The 15,743-nt window shown below is 47.5% G+C and overlaps 1 protein-coding gene across 1 annotated transcript in view; it reads right to left on the minus strand.

Moving 5' to 3' along the window:
* Positions 1-9,315: 9,315 nt before the first annotated feature.
* dph1 (diphthamide biosynthesis 1) overlaps positions 9,316-15,743 on the minus strand; it is a 59,136-nt gene continuing 52,708 nt past the window's right edge. The window contains exons 11-12 of the mRNA XM_056611341.1: positions 10,665-10,799; positions 9,316-10,037 (exon numbers count right to left, since the gene is read on the minus strand). Of these exons, the coding sequence (XP_056467316.1) occupies positions 9,864-10,037; positions 10,665-10,799 (309 nt within the window). The 3' untranslated portion in view covers positions 9,316-9,863. The remainder of the gene's footprint in view (positions 10,038-10,664; positions 10,800-15,743) is intronic.

Raw genomic sequence — 15,743 nt, forward strand, 5'->3', positions numbered from 1 at the left:
AGGAGTCTACCGACCACGCACGGACATTGCCTCACGAAAGCCAAAGAAGGTCTCAATCCGACAGCCCCCACTGTGACTCCCTCCCACCTCTCCCTCTCTCTTCCTCCGTCCCTCCCTTCCTCTCTCGCCATCTCTCTCCCTCCCTCCCGTTCTTGCTTCCTCTCTCAATCCTTTCCTCTCTCACACTATCTCCCTCCCTTTTCCCTCTCGCTCCCTCCTTTCCTCTTTTGCACTCTCTCTCTCTCTCTCTCTCTCTCTCCCTCCCTCCCTTATTTCCTCTCTTGCCATCTCTCCCTCCCTCCCGTTTTTTTCTTCTTTTTTTTTCTCACTTCCTCCTAGCGGAACCCTAGCCTAGCGTCCTCCCCTCGACTACGTCTCGGCGATGACGTCAGAGCGCACGTACACGGCCCGTGTAGGTGATGCATCTGAATGAATGAGTGTCCCCTCCCCGCTCCCTCGCTAGTACTACGGTGTGGCTATAAGAGCGGGACAACGGGACGACCGGCTGGAGATGCACGCGGTACCGGGGCGGCAGGACAGGACATGCTTAAACAGCGGATAAAACCACCACACGATTTTGGCCAATTCACGAAGAAGACGAAAAAATAAATGCGCTACCGGTGATGCAGGCGAGGTTAGTTATTATAACGTTATTATAACTGTTAGAACTGTTGTGTCTTCAACGAGTGTCCTCATGGAAGGATATGACGTTAAAAAAACTAAATGTGTTAAGGAATATTCCTTGAACAATTAAGTAAATCCGTCTTAGTTGAGGTGGACCGCAGAAGTTAGAGGTAAGTTTGGTTCTTTATTTCCTCTTGCCCATTCATCGTTGTCTGTTTTTATAAAAGTCTTTCCACGAGTTCACCATAACGCGGTCATAATGATGATGATGATGTGTCGCGGTCCACGTGCGTCTGATAGAACGAGCTGTTATATCTAACGTTAAAGATTTCCGTCGGCGGTGCGTCTCGTGGATGTACGGTAGATAAGTTACCGCAGTGTGAGTCACTTTAGCGCACATGGGCAGTGACACCCGGGAGGAGAGGAGGAGAGCGGCTCGGTGTGTGAGGAGGATGCGAGCTGCATATTAACCAGCCGGCTGCAACGCCAACCCGGCACTTCATAATAATAACCACGACACCCCATAGAAGAAACCCACGGGGACATCACCGAAACGGCGTACAAGTCCAGCTTCAGACTTTTTCAGAAAAAAAGTGAATTGAAATTACATGTCATAAACCTCAAGGTCGTGTCACATCGCGAGATTACAGTGGCTGTTTACGCGCATGGCCAACGTTATTTATGACGGCTTCTCTCTGCGCTCTGACCCATGACGCGTCAGTTGGCGGCAGACTCTCCATCCTCTCCTCTTTTTTTTCCTCCTCTCGCTCTTGAAACGACATCGTGACGCGCTCGCGAGCTGGAGTCGACCCTGCGTCATTCCTGCATGCGCACATGGAGACGCCTCCAATCAGGAGCCGGGGGGAGAGGGGGCCGGGGGGGTTGCTTTTAAAGATACAGCGCGAGCGACGCGGTGCGTGCACGAGCTGCATTGCGATGAGGCGGGCGGTTGAGTCAGGAGGAGGAGGGGGAAGGCGTGGGTGGAGGGGGGAGGGGGGGCGACAATCCCCGAGGTGAATCCTCGAACCCGGACCCGTGGGCAGAATGACAATGAGATAGATGATGCATGTCGAAATACTGTTGCCTCTGTGGCGGGTCCTAGTCAGTGTTAACAGATTGGGTCAGATTTCTCACCCAAACTGGCAACCCTCGCTGCAGTTACTGGTGTTATTGCATTGCTGGGTGAATTCCTTCCCACCAAGTGCTTCCACCAAGAGCCCCGCCACCGCGGTCTGTACTGTGCGGCGCTCTCCGAGGTGCTGAAAGCCGGCCAGAGGCAACGGCTGACGTCATGAACCGTGATCACAGTGCTGATCACCGGACGTTTAGAGAACAACGCATTCATGTATAAAAGAAAAGAAAAAATATATCTTTATGAAAGTCACCCTAGAGAGTAACACTGATAATTATAATACACCGTTTTAATAACCTCCCAAGCCTAGTAGGTTTGTTCTGTTTGTCAAGTGACGTTTCTCAATTCCCGGCCCCGAAACGGATCTACCTGACTTTGGGTATTAAGCCAAGGGACACAACAACTGTAATCTGTTATCGGAACTCTTCCCACGTGTGCGTTTCTCGAAATAGACCTGCGCGTTTATGAGGGTATTTATGGTTGGAGGCAGCGGTGCTGCTGACGTCAAGGGCATCGCCTCTGACGGCCGCGGACAGACTTCAGCACCGCGGACAGCGGAAGATAACCTTCATTCGGCTCCGAGACGAAAACAAAGTGTACCTTGACTGATAAGACACGTTATTAGGAGGCGAATGCTCCATCTGCTTACACCACACACACACACACACACACACACACACACACACACACACACACACACACACACACACACACACACACACACACACACACACACACACACACACACACACACACACACACACACACACACTGGCTGCTGCTGATAAGACTGGTTAACAGTAGATGTAACAGTGTGTACATTTGTGTTTAGGTAAGGTTATGTTATATTATTGTGAAAAGCAGCCTACATTATAACATTTAAGTAAACAGCTTCTGACCTAACTATTGGTTAACGTTCACATTTACACACCCTCTGTCTTTGTTTTTCACGCACTGATCGATTGTAAGCCTCCGCAGAAGGAAACAAAGAAGAATATAACCAGCCGACACCACACAATGTACACACACAGAGACACACACCCCATTAGCTGCAACACACCGACATATGTGAACTGCTGACGTCAGCCCCCCCCCCCCTACCACCCACACACGCACACACACACAAATATAGACACACACACCCCCGTTAACTCACCCCCTATTTCTCTGACTGTCCATACCCTGGGACTGAGTCACAGCTAATTGCCATGTAAATCAATACTACAAATGCAACAAGTGAGTAATCCACCATCGCGCCCACTGCCATCCTCCCCCCCCCCTTCCCCCTTCCTCCTTCAGTAACCCATTACACTTAATGATGCACCAAACCGTCCGGTTAGGCCTAACTATCGCCAGCGTCGTGATTCACCAGCGCTTTATAATGGCCCTGAAGAGCACACACAAGCATACTGTTTGTTTTGAGTGCTGCTGATGGACGCTACCGTACTCTCTCTCCCTCTCTCTGTGTGTTTCTCTCTCTCAATCGGACACTATCTTGCTCTCTCTTTCTCTCTCTATCAGACACTATCTACTTCTCTCTCTCCCTCTCTGTCTCTCTCTCTCTCTCTCTCTCTCTCTCTCTCTCTCTCTCTCTCTCTCTCCCTCCCTCTCTCTCTCTCAGTCGGACACTATCTAGCTCTCTCTTTCTCTCTCTGTCTCTGTGTCTCTCTCTGTGTTTCTCTCTCTGTGTGTATCTCCCTCCCTCCCTTTCTCTCCCTCCCTTTCTCTCTCTCCCTCTCTCCCTCCCTCCCCCTCCCTCTCCCTCTCTGTCAGTCCGACACTACCTCAGGGGGGTGAGTGTCATCATAAACACTGAGCTCTAGTGTTGTCGTGCTGTTGTCCTGTTCCCAGTGTCAGTGCATCACTACCTTGGCTATAGACTGCTTACTGCTGAAGCTGCTCCCCACAGTACAGTAACAGTCTACAGTCATGGCTACTGAAGCCTGGCTCAGCTCATCTCTTCTCCTTCGCCGACGGACGTTCTTACGGTGAGGGGTGAGAGAACACATGGCCGTATATGTTTAGAAAAAAAAAAAGAGAGAGAGGGAAGAAAAAAAGTGTCTCTAAAGGTTACATCCTTGACATCATCACTCCGGCGAGCGCGTCAAGCCAATCGCAACCGGGAGCCAATCGTATTTCAGCTGCTGTCTCCATGGTGACCGTGGCATTAGATTGTTACTGTAGCAACCGCAGCACTGGTAACAGTCTACAGCCATGGTCGCTAGGGGGCGGGCATGCACACAGCCCTCCCTTCCCGGCTGTGGAGGCGGAGAGACGGGGGTCCGACCGAGCCGTGCTCCAAGCGTCCGACAACGTGAACGAGACCTTTGAACTGTGAAAGCTTTTCCTTTTTATTTTTTGCTGGATAAAAGGATTGCAGGGTGGGATGGAATGGCGCAGGGCATAGCAACAGCTCCCAGCTGAGATTCACGGTTTGATTTCTCGCTGGTTTTAGAATGGAAATGCTAAGGAGAGTCTATGTTTATCGATGTTTTACAATACGTTTACATTTAGGGCATTTATCAGACGCTTATACTTGTATTATACACTGTTCTTTATTTATTTTTTGTATTTTTTGCACTGCCTGAAATAAAAGCTGAAGACAACAGAGGCAGATGCTTCAAATAATAAGGGAGGAATTACTCTTTAACACGAAGGACTTACTTATAGTGATATTATATTCTGAAGCAGCATCATGAGAACTCTTTGATTATTGCTCTTGGGAATGTGGCATTTATTTTGGATTTGCAGGAGAAATCAGTGTATCTGTGGTATAAAAACTTAAGGATTAAGGATATGGCATGTGCTGCTAAATGTTTCTTAAATGTAAATTCTACCAAATCTCTTTCTACATCATATTTCTTCAATAAAGTGAATAACCAGAAGTTCATTTGCTGTCTTTATGTCTATATGATCTTTGTTTTCTTGGTCCCCCTTGACACATTAGAGAGATAACTATTTGTGGGTACACAATCTGGCATGATAGCCCCCTCTGACATGCCTTCTCATTCAGGGGTAAAAGCAAACATTGTCAAAACGTGAGGCTTTTATTGCCTGTTCACAACCAGCAGAGAGAGGAGAAGAGTGGAGAGGAGGCAGCAGCGATTATGAGTCACGGACTGCATTCCTCACCACTCCAGTGAATCGGTGCGTAGCAACCTGTCCTTTAGGTTCGCCACACGGGGGGTCCACGCCGAGGCTGGTCACCCGAAAACACCGCCGCTCTTACTGTGAAGCCGGTTGGGAGTGAGGCAGCAGAGTGGAATTAAGCGACCTGCCTGGAGCGAGGCGTCTGGGTCAACGAGCCGGGGAGAGTGGCTGAAACAGAGACGAGAACACGAGCAGACACAAACAACACACCCATGCTATACAGACACTCGGTGGAAAATGACGTTTTTATTCGTCACTCATTTCAAAATGTCTTCATGGTAAATGGACCGCATTTATGCAGAGCGTTTCTATACAGTGACCGTTCAAAGCGCTGTACAATATTGCCTCACATTCACCCATTCATGCACACATTCACAAGGTGACAGCCAGCTCGTCAGGAGCAGTCAGGGTTAGGCGGCTTGCTCAGTGACACCTCAGCTAGAAGGAGCCGGGAATCGAAATAGCAAGCCAACCAGGTCTCACTTATCGAACACAAACAGAGTGCACTGAAGCAGCTATAGATCCGCTGGCTAAATCCTCTGAAACTGAGGAGAAGAGTGTGGTGCTCTCGCGGCTCTTGGCTGGTTGACCAGAGACAGACTGACCTCCCACACATAATTAGTCATTTCTTTACACCACTCTGTTTCTTCTCTCCCTGAAGACTCTCTCATCCAACCTTCCCTTACATCTCTTCTCTCTGCCTGCGACTGAAAACGGCCTTTAAGCGTAAAACATCATTGTGCAAAACTTCCACAGGGACCCTGGAACAAGATATGATAATCAATCTTGGATTTTTTTTTTTATTAATATTCAAGGCTAGAACTATAATGCCAAAAAGAAGTGTGTTTTCACATGAAACTATAGCTCTGCTCTCTGAAGGGATAGTGACGTAACACAGAAGACATCTTAAAAAGTGGAATCTTATAACCTAAAGTTACTGGGCTGTGCATTAGGAGCTGCTGCTTTGATGAAATCAAACACTATGATGTGAGAAGATGAAATGATACCAAAGCTCTTAGGAGTTGACGTAGCCTTGCCTACCAACAGAGATACAACTTAACAACATGCACTCTGCCCAGGGCATGGCCTCAATCAATCAGAAGTCAGTCCCTCGGAATGATTGATTAACGGGGTCATGTGATGATTCATGTGTGTGATACAAATCATATATACGAAGATATGTTCATTAATAATTCAAATGTAGGCCTGATAATGAAATAAATTACAAACATAGGAGAGAATTCAAACATCCATCCAGGAGTCCCCTGGTGGCTAACAGCTGCATAAAGGCAAGGCAACTTTATTTATACAGCAGTTTTCATACACAAGGAAGACACAGGTGCTTCACATAATAACATCATCAAACAATAAAATTAAATAGTAAACTAAAATAGATAAGACAAAGAAAATGGAGGCAAAGTAAAAGAAATGCATTGCAGAAAATTAAATGCATTTAAGATTTAGCAGAAAGCTAATGCAAACATTAAGTCTTGAGTCTTGTTTTAAAAGTAGTCAGAGTTGATAAAACGACCCCACCTGATGCCAAAGGCCTCCTCATACACCATTCAGAAAGCGAAACAACTGACTATTTGAGGAGTGCCTGTATAACGACGAGTGTGCCAGCATGGGAGGCAGCCATGCATTATTTAGTGGCAGCGTGACAGCAGCTAATACAGAAGACTAGCTCCGTCGCTGCACTCGCTGCACTTACATAAGCGCATGGAGCCGGGGAGCGCTTGATGCTGGATGCCAGTTGAAGATATCATCCCTGTGTGTGAGGGATCGGCCTCTCTCTCACCCCACGGCTCAACGGCGTTTTCCCCAGTTAAGGAAGAAAGGCCCCGGCCCCCATAGGGTCTCTGACAAGAGGCTAGCGTGGTAAACACAAAGTGGCCTCCATACACAGGGAGGAGAGTTAGGGAGGTGATGGGGAGGCAGTCTGAATACAGAGAGAGAGGATGGGGGAGAGTGGGAGAGGGGGGAGGGGGGAGAGAGAGGGAGAGGGGGGGGAGAGAGGGGGGAGATCAAGAGACAAAAACAGACAAAAATAAGAGAAAAAGAGACTGAGAGAGAGCGAGAGAGAGAGAGAGAGAGAGAGAGAGAGAGAGAGAGAGAGAGAGAGAGAGAGAGAGAGAGGACAGATACAGAGAGGGGAAGAGAGGGAGAGATCAAAAGAAATAGAGACAGACAGACAGAGACAAAAAGAGAGAGAGAGAGAGAGAGAGAGAGAGAGAGAGAGAGAGAGAGAGAGAGACCCTCTCTCGCTCTGCACGCGGGAAGCTGTTAATTGGCCGTTTCCCGCCGAGGATGAGAGGATGAGAGGAGGGGACGGGGAGCGAAGGGCGGCGGTGGCTCAGCCCCCCCCCCCCCCCCCCTCCACACACGACTGGAGACACAAAACAACACGCGGAGCCCGTCACGATGGGCGGACATGTTTTCCCCGCTTAAATGAGACCGCACACGCGACAACAGCATCACCACGCCCTCTCCACGCCACTCACACGCCACTCACGATGTTGTTTTTTCAATTCACTGCAATACCCGATCACAAACCGCATTGTTTTGGCAACCCTAGCGTGAATCACGACTAACATTATCTCTATCGATATTTAACTGATTCATTTAGCAGTAGCCTAGTCTACTTCATGAGGCTGGATCTGGATCAATAGATAAAGACGCTCGGGGCGGGTATTGACGGGGTAGGATGACTCATGCTTTGCCCCTCAGGATGGATGTGTAATACATCACTCCGCCAAGTATTCACAACTATCCTCCAAACAGGCTATTTGCCACACAGTTGGCAGTGAGCAACCACTTTTTTTTTTGCTTGAGGCAAAAACAACAAAAAACCTGCCAAAAATGATGGGTCCTAAATTAGCCAGGGCCATCTTGAACGATTTAATTTAAAGCAGTCTAATTACCTCCACAGCGGCCAAAGCGATGAGATGCACAACGTGATGCAGTGCATGACCGTACCGCTAAAGCGGTTAACAGCGCCATCAAGTGCCCAAATAACACAACTGCAGAAGGGTTACGTTCAGTGACGAGCGGACGACGGCAGCACAGGCTGGTGTTTATGAATAAAAACCGCTCGTGTCGGATGCTGGCAAGGCCTTAACGAATGTACTGGGCCAAAGCCTCGCAATGGCTGGGGTCCAGTTCTCCCCTTTTTTCCCAGGGCCGAACCGAGCAGCAGAACACACTGTCTCGGTCTAGACTCAGTCTCTAGACAGTGGAGTCTAAAATAGATGCACTCATGTAGGCTAGTTGTGATGCAATCGGATGAAGATACAAAAACGTATTTATTAAAAAACACAATACAATTTACAGAATAATCTTGACCGAAATCTCTTTAACATTTGAGGTCAAGAAAGGACTATTTTCTATTTAACTATTAAGGAATATAATTCTTGTTTCGAATAGGTTTGTTATTAATCTCCATTATTAACAATTTCTCCTCTTTCCTCGTGTTTATAAATGGTCGCTGATGATTTCTAGCAAAAGCCACGATGACCTTATGAATGTATTGATCTCCATGGTTTACTTATAATACTCAATAATAAAAAACTCAAAACATGGAGCCCTGCAGTCCACTACAGCAGCGGGAGCTGGCGTGCGCTGCGTCACTGACCGAAAAAACATGTTTGTCTTTCTGCTAGAATCCAAAACAACCAACCAACCAACCCAACACACACAAACAAACATGCATCCATCTCGGGAACATTCTGTTGACCTAAGTATGTTGTCGGCGGCGGGCCCTGGATCACAACACGCAGCGCGTACGCGTACCGCGCGGCTCTGCAAACAGGCGACCGGCAGCCGGACCAACATGAAACACGGCAACACGCGACATCTGCGCGGCTCGATATCGCCGCTTCCCCACTGGCTGCTGTTGCCGTGGCGATGTCTGCAGCATGCGTATGCGTGTTCTACTGTCGGGTGAGAGGCGCAGTACTCCCAAGGAAAAAAAAAATCCATTCTCCATGCACACGAGCTCCCAACTCGTGTGCAGAATCAGGTAACACACACACGCTCACGTGCGCGCGCTTGCAGTTTCTCCCCGCAGCCAGGCGCTGTCAATCAATGTAGGGTTGAAGCTACCATAGAAACGGCGTTGTTTTTTTAATGTATTATATTCATCGACGGCTCCTCCATCAATAAACCATGAGAGCAACTGGTCGTGACTGAACTCCTACCTTTTGGACGGAGAAAATCACTCGTTTAAGGGCTTACTTACCGCATCCTTTCAGCAGATTAAAACACGCACACAATAAGGATGTGTTCCCATTATTCCATGACGACGACCGGGAGACGGATTAGGAGAGACCGAGATGCTAAATAGTATGCAGGATGGGGTTGGGTCTAATCCTGTCAAGGCTGGCAAATTAACTCAATCGAGTACAAATAGTGATTTAAATAAGTGTGTTTTTTATTGACATTATATACAGAGAAAGGGCTTCATCTCACACAGTAACCTCACGCACACACGCGGTCGTGTGAGTGAACATCATGATGCCATCGGTGTTGCTGACGGCATCATCGGGTTGGACAGGAAGCCAGTCGATTTAACCACCACATCCTTCAACAACACCATTCAGTTCGCTAGGTCCTGTCTAGGAAGAACACAAGCACCTCTCTCGTCCTCCCTATCTCCCCCCTCCCTCCCCCTCCCTCTCTCTGTGTCACCCCCTCTCTCTGTTTCCCCCCTCTCCCTCTCCCCCCTCCAACTGTAAATACAACAAATGCATTTCATTTCCTCTGGCTTGCCCATGGATAGAAGAGCATTGCTCTGTAATCCATCTGGAACAAGAGTGTCTCTCCCTCTCTCTCTTTCTAGACATCGTGTCCTCCATCGTGGCAGCCTTACTGTACAGTGGGCTATAATACAGTAAGCCGCAAGAGCTGCATGTGATTAGTGAAGCTGGTGAAAAAAGCAGTGGATGTAGAGTTTTTTGTGTCATTCTTTGTGACAGCCACAGGGGGCGCACTGGGTCTGTGAGCACTGGTTCTGGCCGCACTGGGACTGTGAGCACTGGTCCTGGGAGCACTGGTTCTGGGAGCACTGGTTCTGGGAGCACTGCATGCTGGGTACTGCGGGCTCTGCGGTGCAGGCTGGCTTGGAGGCTGGTTTCTGGAAGGGTACGAGAAGAGAGAGTCAACATGTGGGACAGATTCATTGAATACATCATGCTCTATGAGCCTGGATGAGATCTTTGAACAAGGGGTAACGACTCAACCGAGGCAAAATTACACTTGAGCCAAAACACGTTTTGGATGATTTGCCATCGTGCCTCAGTAGTTATTACCCCTCCCTGAACCACCCCCTGACGAGGCCACGTGTGTACTTCAAAGTCTAATGACGAATGAACACATGCTCCTTTCATGTGTCCATTCGAGTGGGAATCGTCCATCGACTCATCCTCAAGGTCACAGCAGCAGGAGATGAGCTGTGGATTTACACTTCATGTGCACTACACACTGTCACCAGCAGGTGGCAGTGTGTTGACACCCGTGGAACGCTGAGACCGCCCCACAAGAGCAGTTGACAGATTTGTTGATTCAACGGTAAGACACACACACACACACACACACACACACACACACACACACACACACACACACACACACACACACACACACACACACACACACACACACACACACACACACACACACACACACACACACACCCACCCCCTCCCTTCCCTCCCTCCCCTTGTCCTGTCAGCCATGCTCCGGGGGGGGGCCGCGGGTTCACCTGGGCCTGTCTGCGGGCCGGACGTGCCGGTTGGTGGTCGGGGTGGTTGGGAGTCCATGGCCCCAGGCTCTGGTTGGAGTAGAAGTCCATGGGGTACGTCTCCTGCCAGCCCACCTGCTGCAGCGCCACCGCAGCCTGAGAGGGACGGCGTCAACAACAGACACAGAAGAGACAACAGACAGACAGACAGGCAGTCAGAGAGACGGGCAGTCAATCAGGTGGACAGATAAGCCTGCTTATCTGTCGTTCAGTCGACTCCAAACACATTAGGGCTCAGACGGAGATGACAAGACAAGGGGAGGCCGGCTCTGTGACTGGGCGCTGTCAGCGTGCGGACGCGTGTCACAATACTAGGGCTGTTTAATGCTGAGGGCTGTCATGTTATCTGTGTACAGATGTAGTGCGTGGCAGAGCAGCTGCTGCAGGAGATCCGGGAGGCAGGGCGAGATGACGTGGAGCGGGGAACGCTCCATATGGGACGACAACGCCTCGGAATACTGATCACAACGGGTCGGATGGATGGATGCATGGATGAAGAACAGGAGGTAGAACGACTGAACCAACACATGACTGTATTGTCGAATGAATGACAAAATGGTAAATGGAATGCATTAATACAGCGCTTTTCTAACCAGTGGCTTTTCTAACCAGTGGCAAATAAAAGCCAGGGCTCCAGACTAACTTTATGCGTTGGTTGCACTGGTGCGCCTAACTTCTTTTTTTTTTAGGTGCACCAGCACAAAATGTAGGTGCACCAAATTTTTCATTGCATCGCCTTTAACGCCATAAGGTCACCTATTTATCGCTCTCCATAACTTTCATGTAATTTGAATGATTTTTGAACAAGAATAATGGTGCGTTCCAGGCAACCCGTAACCCGTGTTTACACAACCTTCTACCCGGGAAAATGCCCTGGAACGGCAGACAAACCCGCAACTCACTACCCGTGAACTCGTACCTGACCGATTCACTCCCAGTTCCAGCTCGTAACTTACGGGCTAAAAGTGTCCCTTGAACGCAGCATAAAGGTGTAGAGAAATTCTTGTCCTTATTTGAAGTACAATTATATATAAAAATAAAGTGTTTCAAGTTTTTCACTGAGCTGAAATGGAACATTTAAAACAAAAAAATTAAGCAAAATAAAATATTTCCAAATAAAGGGCTTGTGCGGGTAATTCAAACTCTCGGAATAACTACTCTCAGTAGTAGGGCAGGTTGGAACAGTAGGCTTAGTTTTTTTGAACGAAAAAACATTCTATGTATTTACCTCGCTTAATTTTCCCCCTCTTTTGTCGGGTTTATTTTCTTTATCCGTTTCAGTTACTCTGGCGCCCAGGTCGTTCGCAATTTAAAAAAAAAACACAAGCAGTGAACAGGACCAGAGCCAATCAGAGGCAAAGAACCGACCGAGCTCTTTCTCTTGTTGGTTTAGACCACGATATGGTCCTACCATGCATGAGTAGGGATGGGGATCATTAATATTTATTGATATCGATAACATTTTCGATAGTGGTATCGAGTCTTTATCGATACCACTATCGATACTTTTACATTAATTGGTGGAAATACAAAGCGTTTTTAGTGATGAGGAAAATATTTAGGAAATAAATAATTGCATTTTAAATTAAATATGTAATTCTTAATAAATATTCAGTAGTTTTAGTTATATAAACTACAATGATTAGAGCACTATACAACTGTATTAGTAATACAGAAACATGAGTAATACAGTATTACCATGTTTCTCACCAAAAACTAAATTTACCGTTTCCTTATGTTACATTTCCTTATGTTACACATCATGATAACCAAACAGTCGTTTCACTGAGCCAACCTCAATACATCATCGCGCAGCACATCTGAAACTTTAATTAATTTTTAAGATAACTAGCTTGTATGCTGCTGATTACAACACCGATTTCACAATTGGATTACTTTTTTTAACTGACGGGACTAGCGACAATGTCTGTGTGTGCGATTACCACTCGTAGTTTGAGGGGATGATTAAGACGGGCCCGTCTGTGGTGCGACAGGAGAAGGAGACAGAGTATTTTCAACTCGGAGACAGTCAAAGGTACTGCGTTTGGTCTTTATTTGATGCACAATGCTAATGTGCTTGGCCATTGAGGTTGTGTGCTCCCCCCTTTACAATAAATGATTTTCGCCCGTTCAGCCATCCTCGCGAGCAAAGTTAACTGCCAGGCTTCACTTGTTTTACTTGTAATACCTGTTTGCTTACAATTCCATTCAAAAACATTGGTGGACACGCCGCAGTGATTGGATTGATTTGAGATAAATGCCGTGACGCTACTCGAGGGACACAACATTACGTTACAGGACCTACAAGACAAAAAAAAGAATGAATGAACGACAGGACTCGATGATTTTCGGGTTTTGAAAAAAGTTTAACCGGGTCCTTGATAGAACCAGGTTACGATCCCGTTCCCTAACCATGAGTGTGTGTTAGATTACAGGAGATCACAGATCTCTCTCTCTCTCTTTCTCTCGAAGTTTAATTGCATGTCATGAATATTCATTAATATTTTTTGTACCAAAACAGACTCAGAGGGCATTCATTGCTATTAATGACCAACGCAAAATCAATGGAAAACGATGAACTGACAACTTTAAGCAGTATAACACGAGTGTGAGTGGGGTTGTTAGTTTATTTTTATTTTTTTATTGGGGGGGGGGGGGGTTGGGGGCGCCAGAGGATCAGGGTAAGGTCAGGGGGGCGTTTGCTCAAAAAAGGTTGAGAGCCACTGGGCTAGGAGGAGCCGGGGACCGAACTAGCAACGTTTCTGTTGCCAGCCAACCCGCTGTACCTCCTGAGCCACATGCCGCCCTAACAAAAGACATTGATTAATTAGTCATGCGTGAACTCTCTCGCTACAGACTGTACTTGTATTGCGAGACTCAACTTGAACCCCAAATCTCAAATGGGGTTTCTGAGCAGACCAATCCATTTAGTGGATCGTTTTCAAACCAGTGGTTTGGGCCGGTGTCTGAACACATCTGAAAGATCAGTCAGATTGAGTGATGGACACAGAGCTCGCTCGGATGTACCGCTGGTGTAGCGCTTAGTTAGCAACAAAACGATGGTACAGCCCGGCACAACGTTGCATCTTTAAACAAGAAGTCCACAAGCACAACATGACAGCTGGCTCGATCAATTCTGGAATTCGTTCTTGTAGAAAATGTTTGTAACAAATGAGGAGTAGGAAAGACTGGCAATACACACAAAAAACTCAGCATGTTATTGAATGGGGATTTCCCCACAGCATAAAGCCATGGGTGATGGAACTAATGAGATTATTTTTCCTTTGCTTGATCGACGTATGCTAACCACGAGACCAGTACATCACAAACACTGCAACATGCTTGCTGAACCGTTCAGCATTCAAAGCTGTGAAAATACTCGCATGCATTTATTTGTGATCCAACTTCAGACAATGCAATCAGCACTTTTTCTTTCTATATGCGAATCCATCAGGAATTTTTTCCTCTTCGCTCTCCTCCTCTCGAGTCAAACTATATGGGAGCTTCTCCTGCTAATCTCCCCTCTGACGGGGTTGGCGACAGGCGCCTTACGGACTATAAATACACTAGAAAGCTCCCTGAAAAGACTCCCCACCTCCTTTCAGCGCCGCCCACACCACCCAAATACACCGTCACACGCACCCCCACAACGCCAGCCTCCACTCGTCCATCCTCTCACCAGCCCCCCCCAGATCGATGGAACCGGGAAGGCACTTGTGATTGACTGATTCTAATGCATCAAACTTTATGACAGCCAAGCCATACAAACACAAACACAAACAAACACACACACAGGGAGAGACAATCACACACACGCACACACAAGGATGATTTAGTAGAGGGCGGGAGTGATTAAAGAAAACTGCCTATTGTGTTGTTGTGTGCATTATAATGACGGTGGTGTAAATTGTTTGAATTATATAAATCACCTTCCTCAGAACAAGCGTTGGGTTTCATTGAGCTCAGCATGTTTAGAATACATTGGCTGAGATCACCGTAATTATCCGCGCCCGTGGTTTATGAGCTGTCTCTCTACCAAGCCCATTGTGTTCACATCAACACCAGCGTAGGGCTTTATAATAAGCAACGCCAGTTATTTACTGGGAGGTTTGCGTACAATTAGTCAAGGCCCTGGCACGTCTTTGAGAGGAAGAGCTGGGCTGCATAGCTTCTCTCTTCCCTCACACCGGCACCGTGCAGGGACCTCGGAATTTAATAGGTGCCACGGTGCAAATATCTACGCATTTTAATTGATGATCGTTTAACTCCACCTTAGACACTTTGTAGACACTGAAGCCCAAGCTAGGTTTTGATTATGAAACAAATCTTGCTTTTGTTAAGTTGGCAGGATAATAATAATAATGTTTACATTCCCTGCCTTGTTTGACCATGGTGATCTGCTGTCCGTGCACGCCGCTGCCCATTGGCTGGACACTGTGACGACTTGACCCACCCCCTCCACCCTGAACGCCAGAGTTCAGCGGCCTTCACTGGGCTTGCGCATGCGTCCATATTCCTCCCTAAGTCAATCCAAGGTCAATCCCCTCCTCGCTGACCTTCGTGGGTGTATCCCACTCTAAACTAGTAGTGATTGTTTATGTTCGAGCGACCCCCTCTTACTAGCAGTGCCTGAATTTAACTTAAAGTGTCATAGCAGCAGAAACATACAACGAAGTTGGAGATTGAACACTCCCACTGAGTTTGGCCAACAGGCCGTGATGTCCCCCTACCCTGCAGCCTGGAACCATTCCCGTTTCGCAGTCAGATTTGCGGTGAGCTGAGCTACTCCCATTCAGGCTCTTTTAGAGTGTGGTGCCGGGGCTGCAGGCGATCTCAATGGGGACCTGTAATTGCTTCCTTAGTTGGATCCGTCTCCTCCTGTCAGGCTTTCGAGGCGTATGACTTTGTGGGTTTGCTGAACTTTATATTTTTTATGTTTGGTTGAAACCCTGTGTTGCAATCCTGGTCAGAGCTCCCTCGAGACAGAGAGACGGATGTATTGATCCGTTTCTGACGATATGAAAAAAAAATAGGTGTTCA

Source organism: Gadus chalcogrammus, chromosome 16 (assembly GCF_026213295.1).
Source record: "Gadus chalcogrammus isolate NIFS_2021 chromosome 16, NIFS_Gcha_1.0, whole genome shotgun sequence".
NCBI lineage: Eukaryota > Metazoa > Chordata > Actinopteri > Gadiformes > Gadidae > Gadus > Gadus chalcogrammus.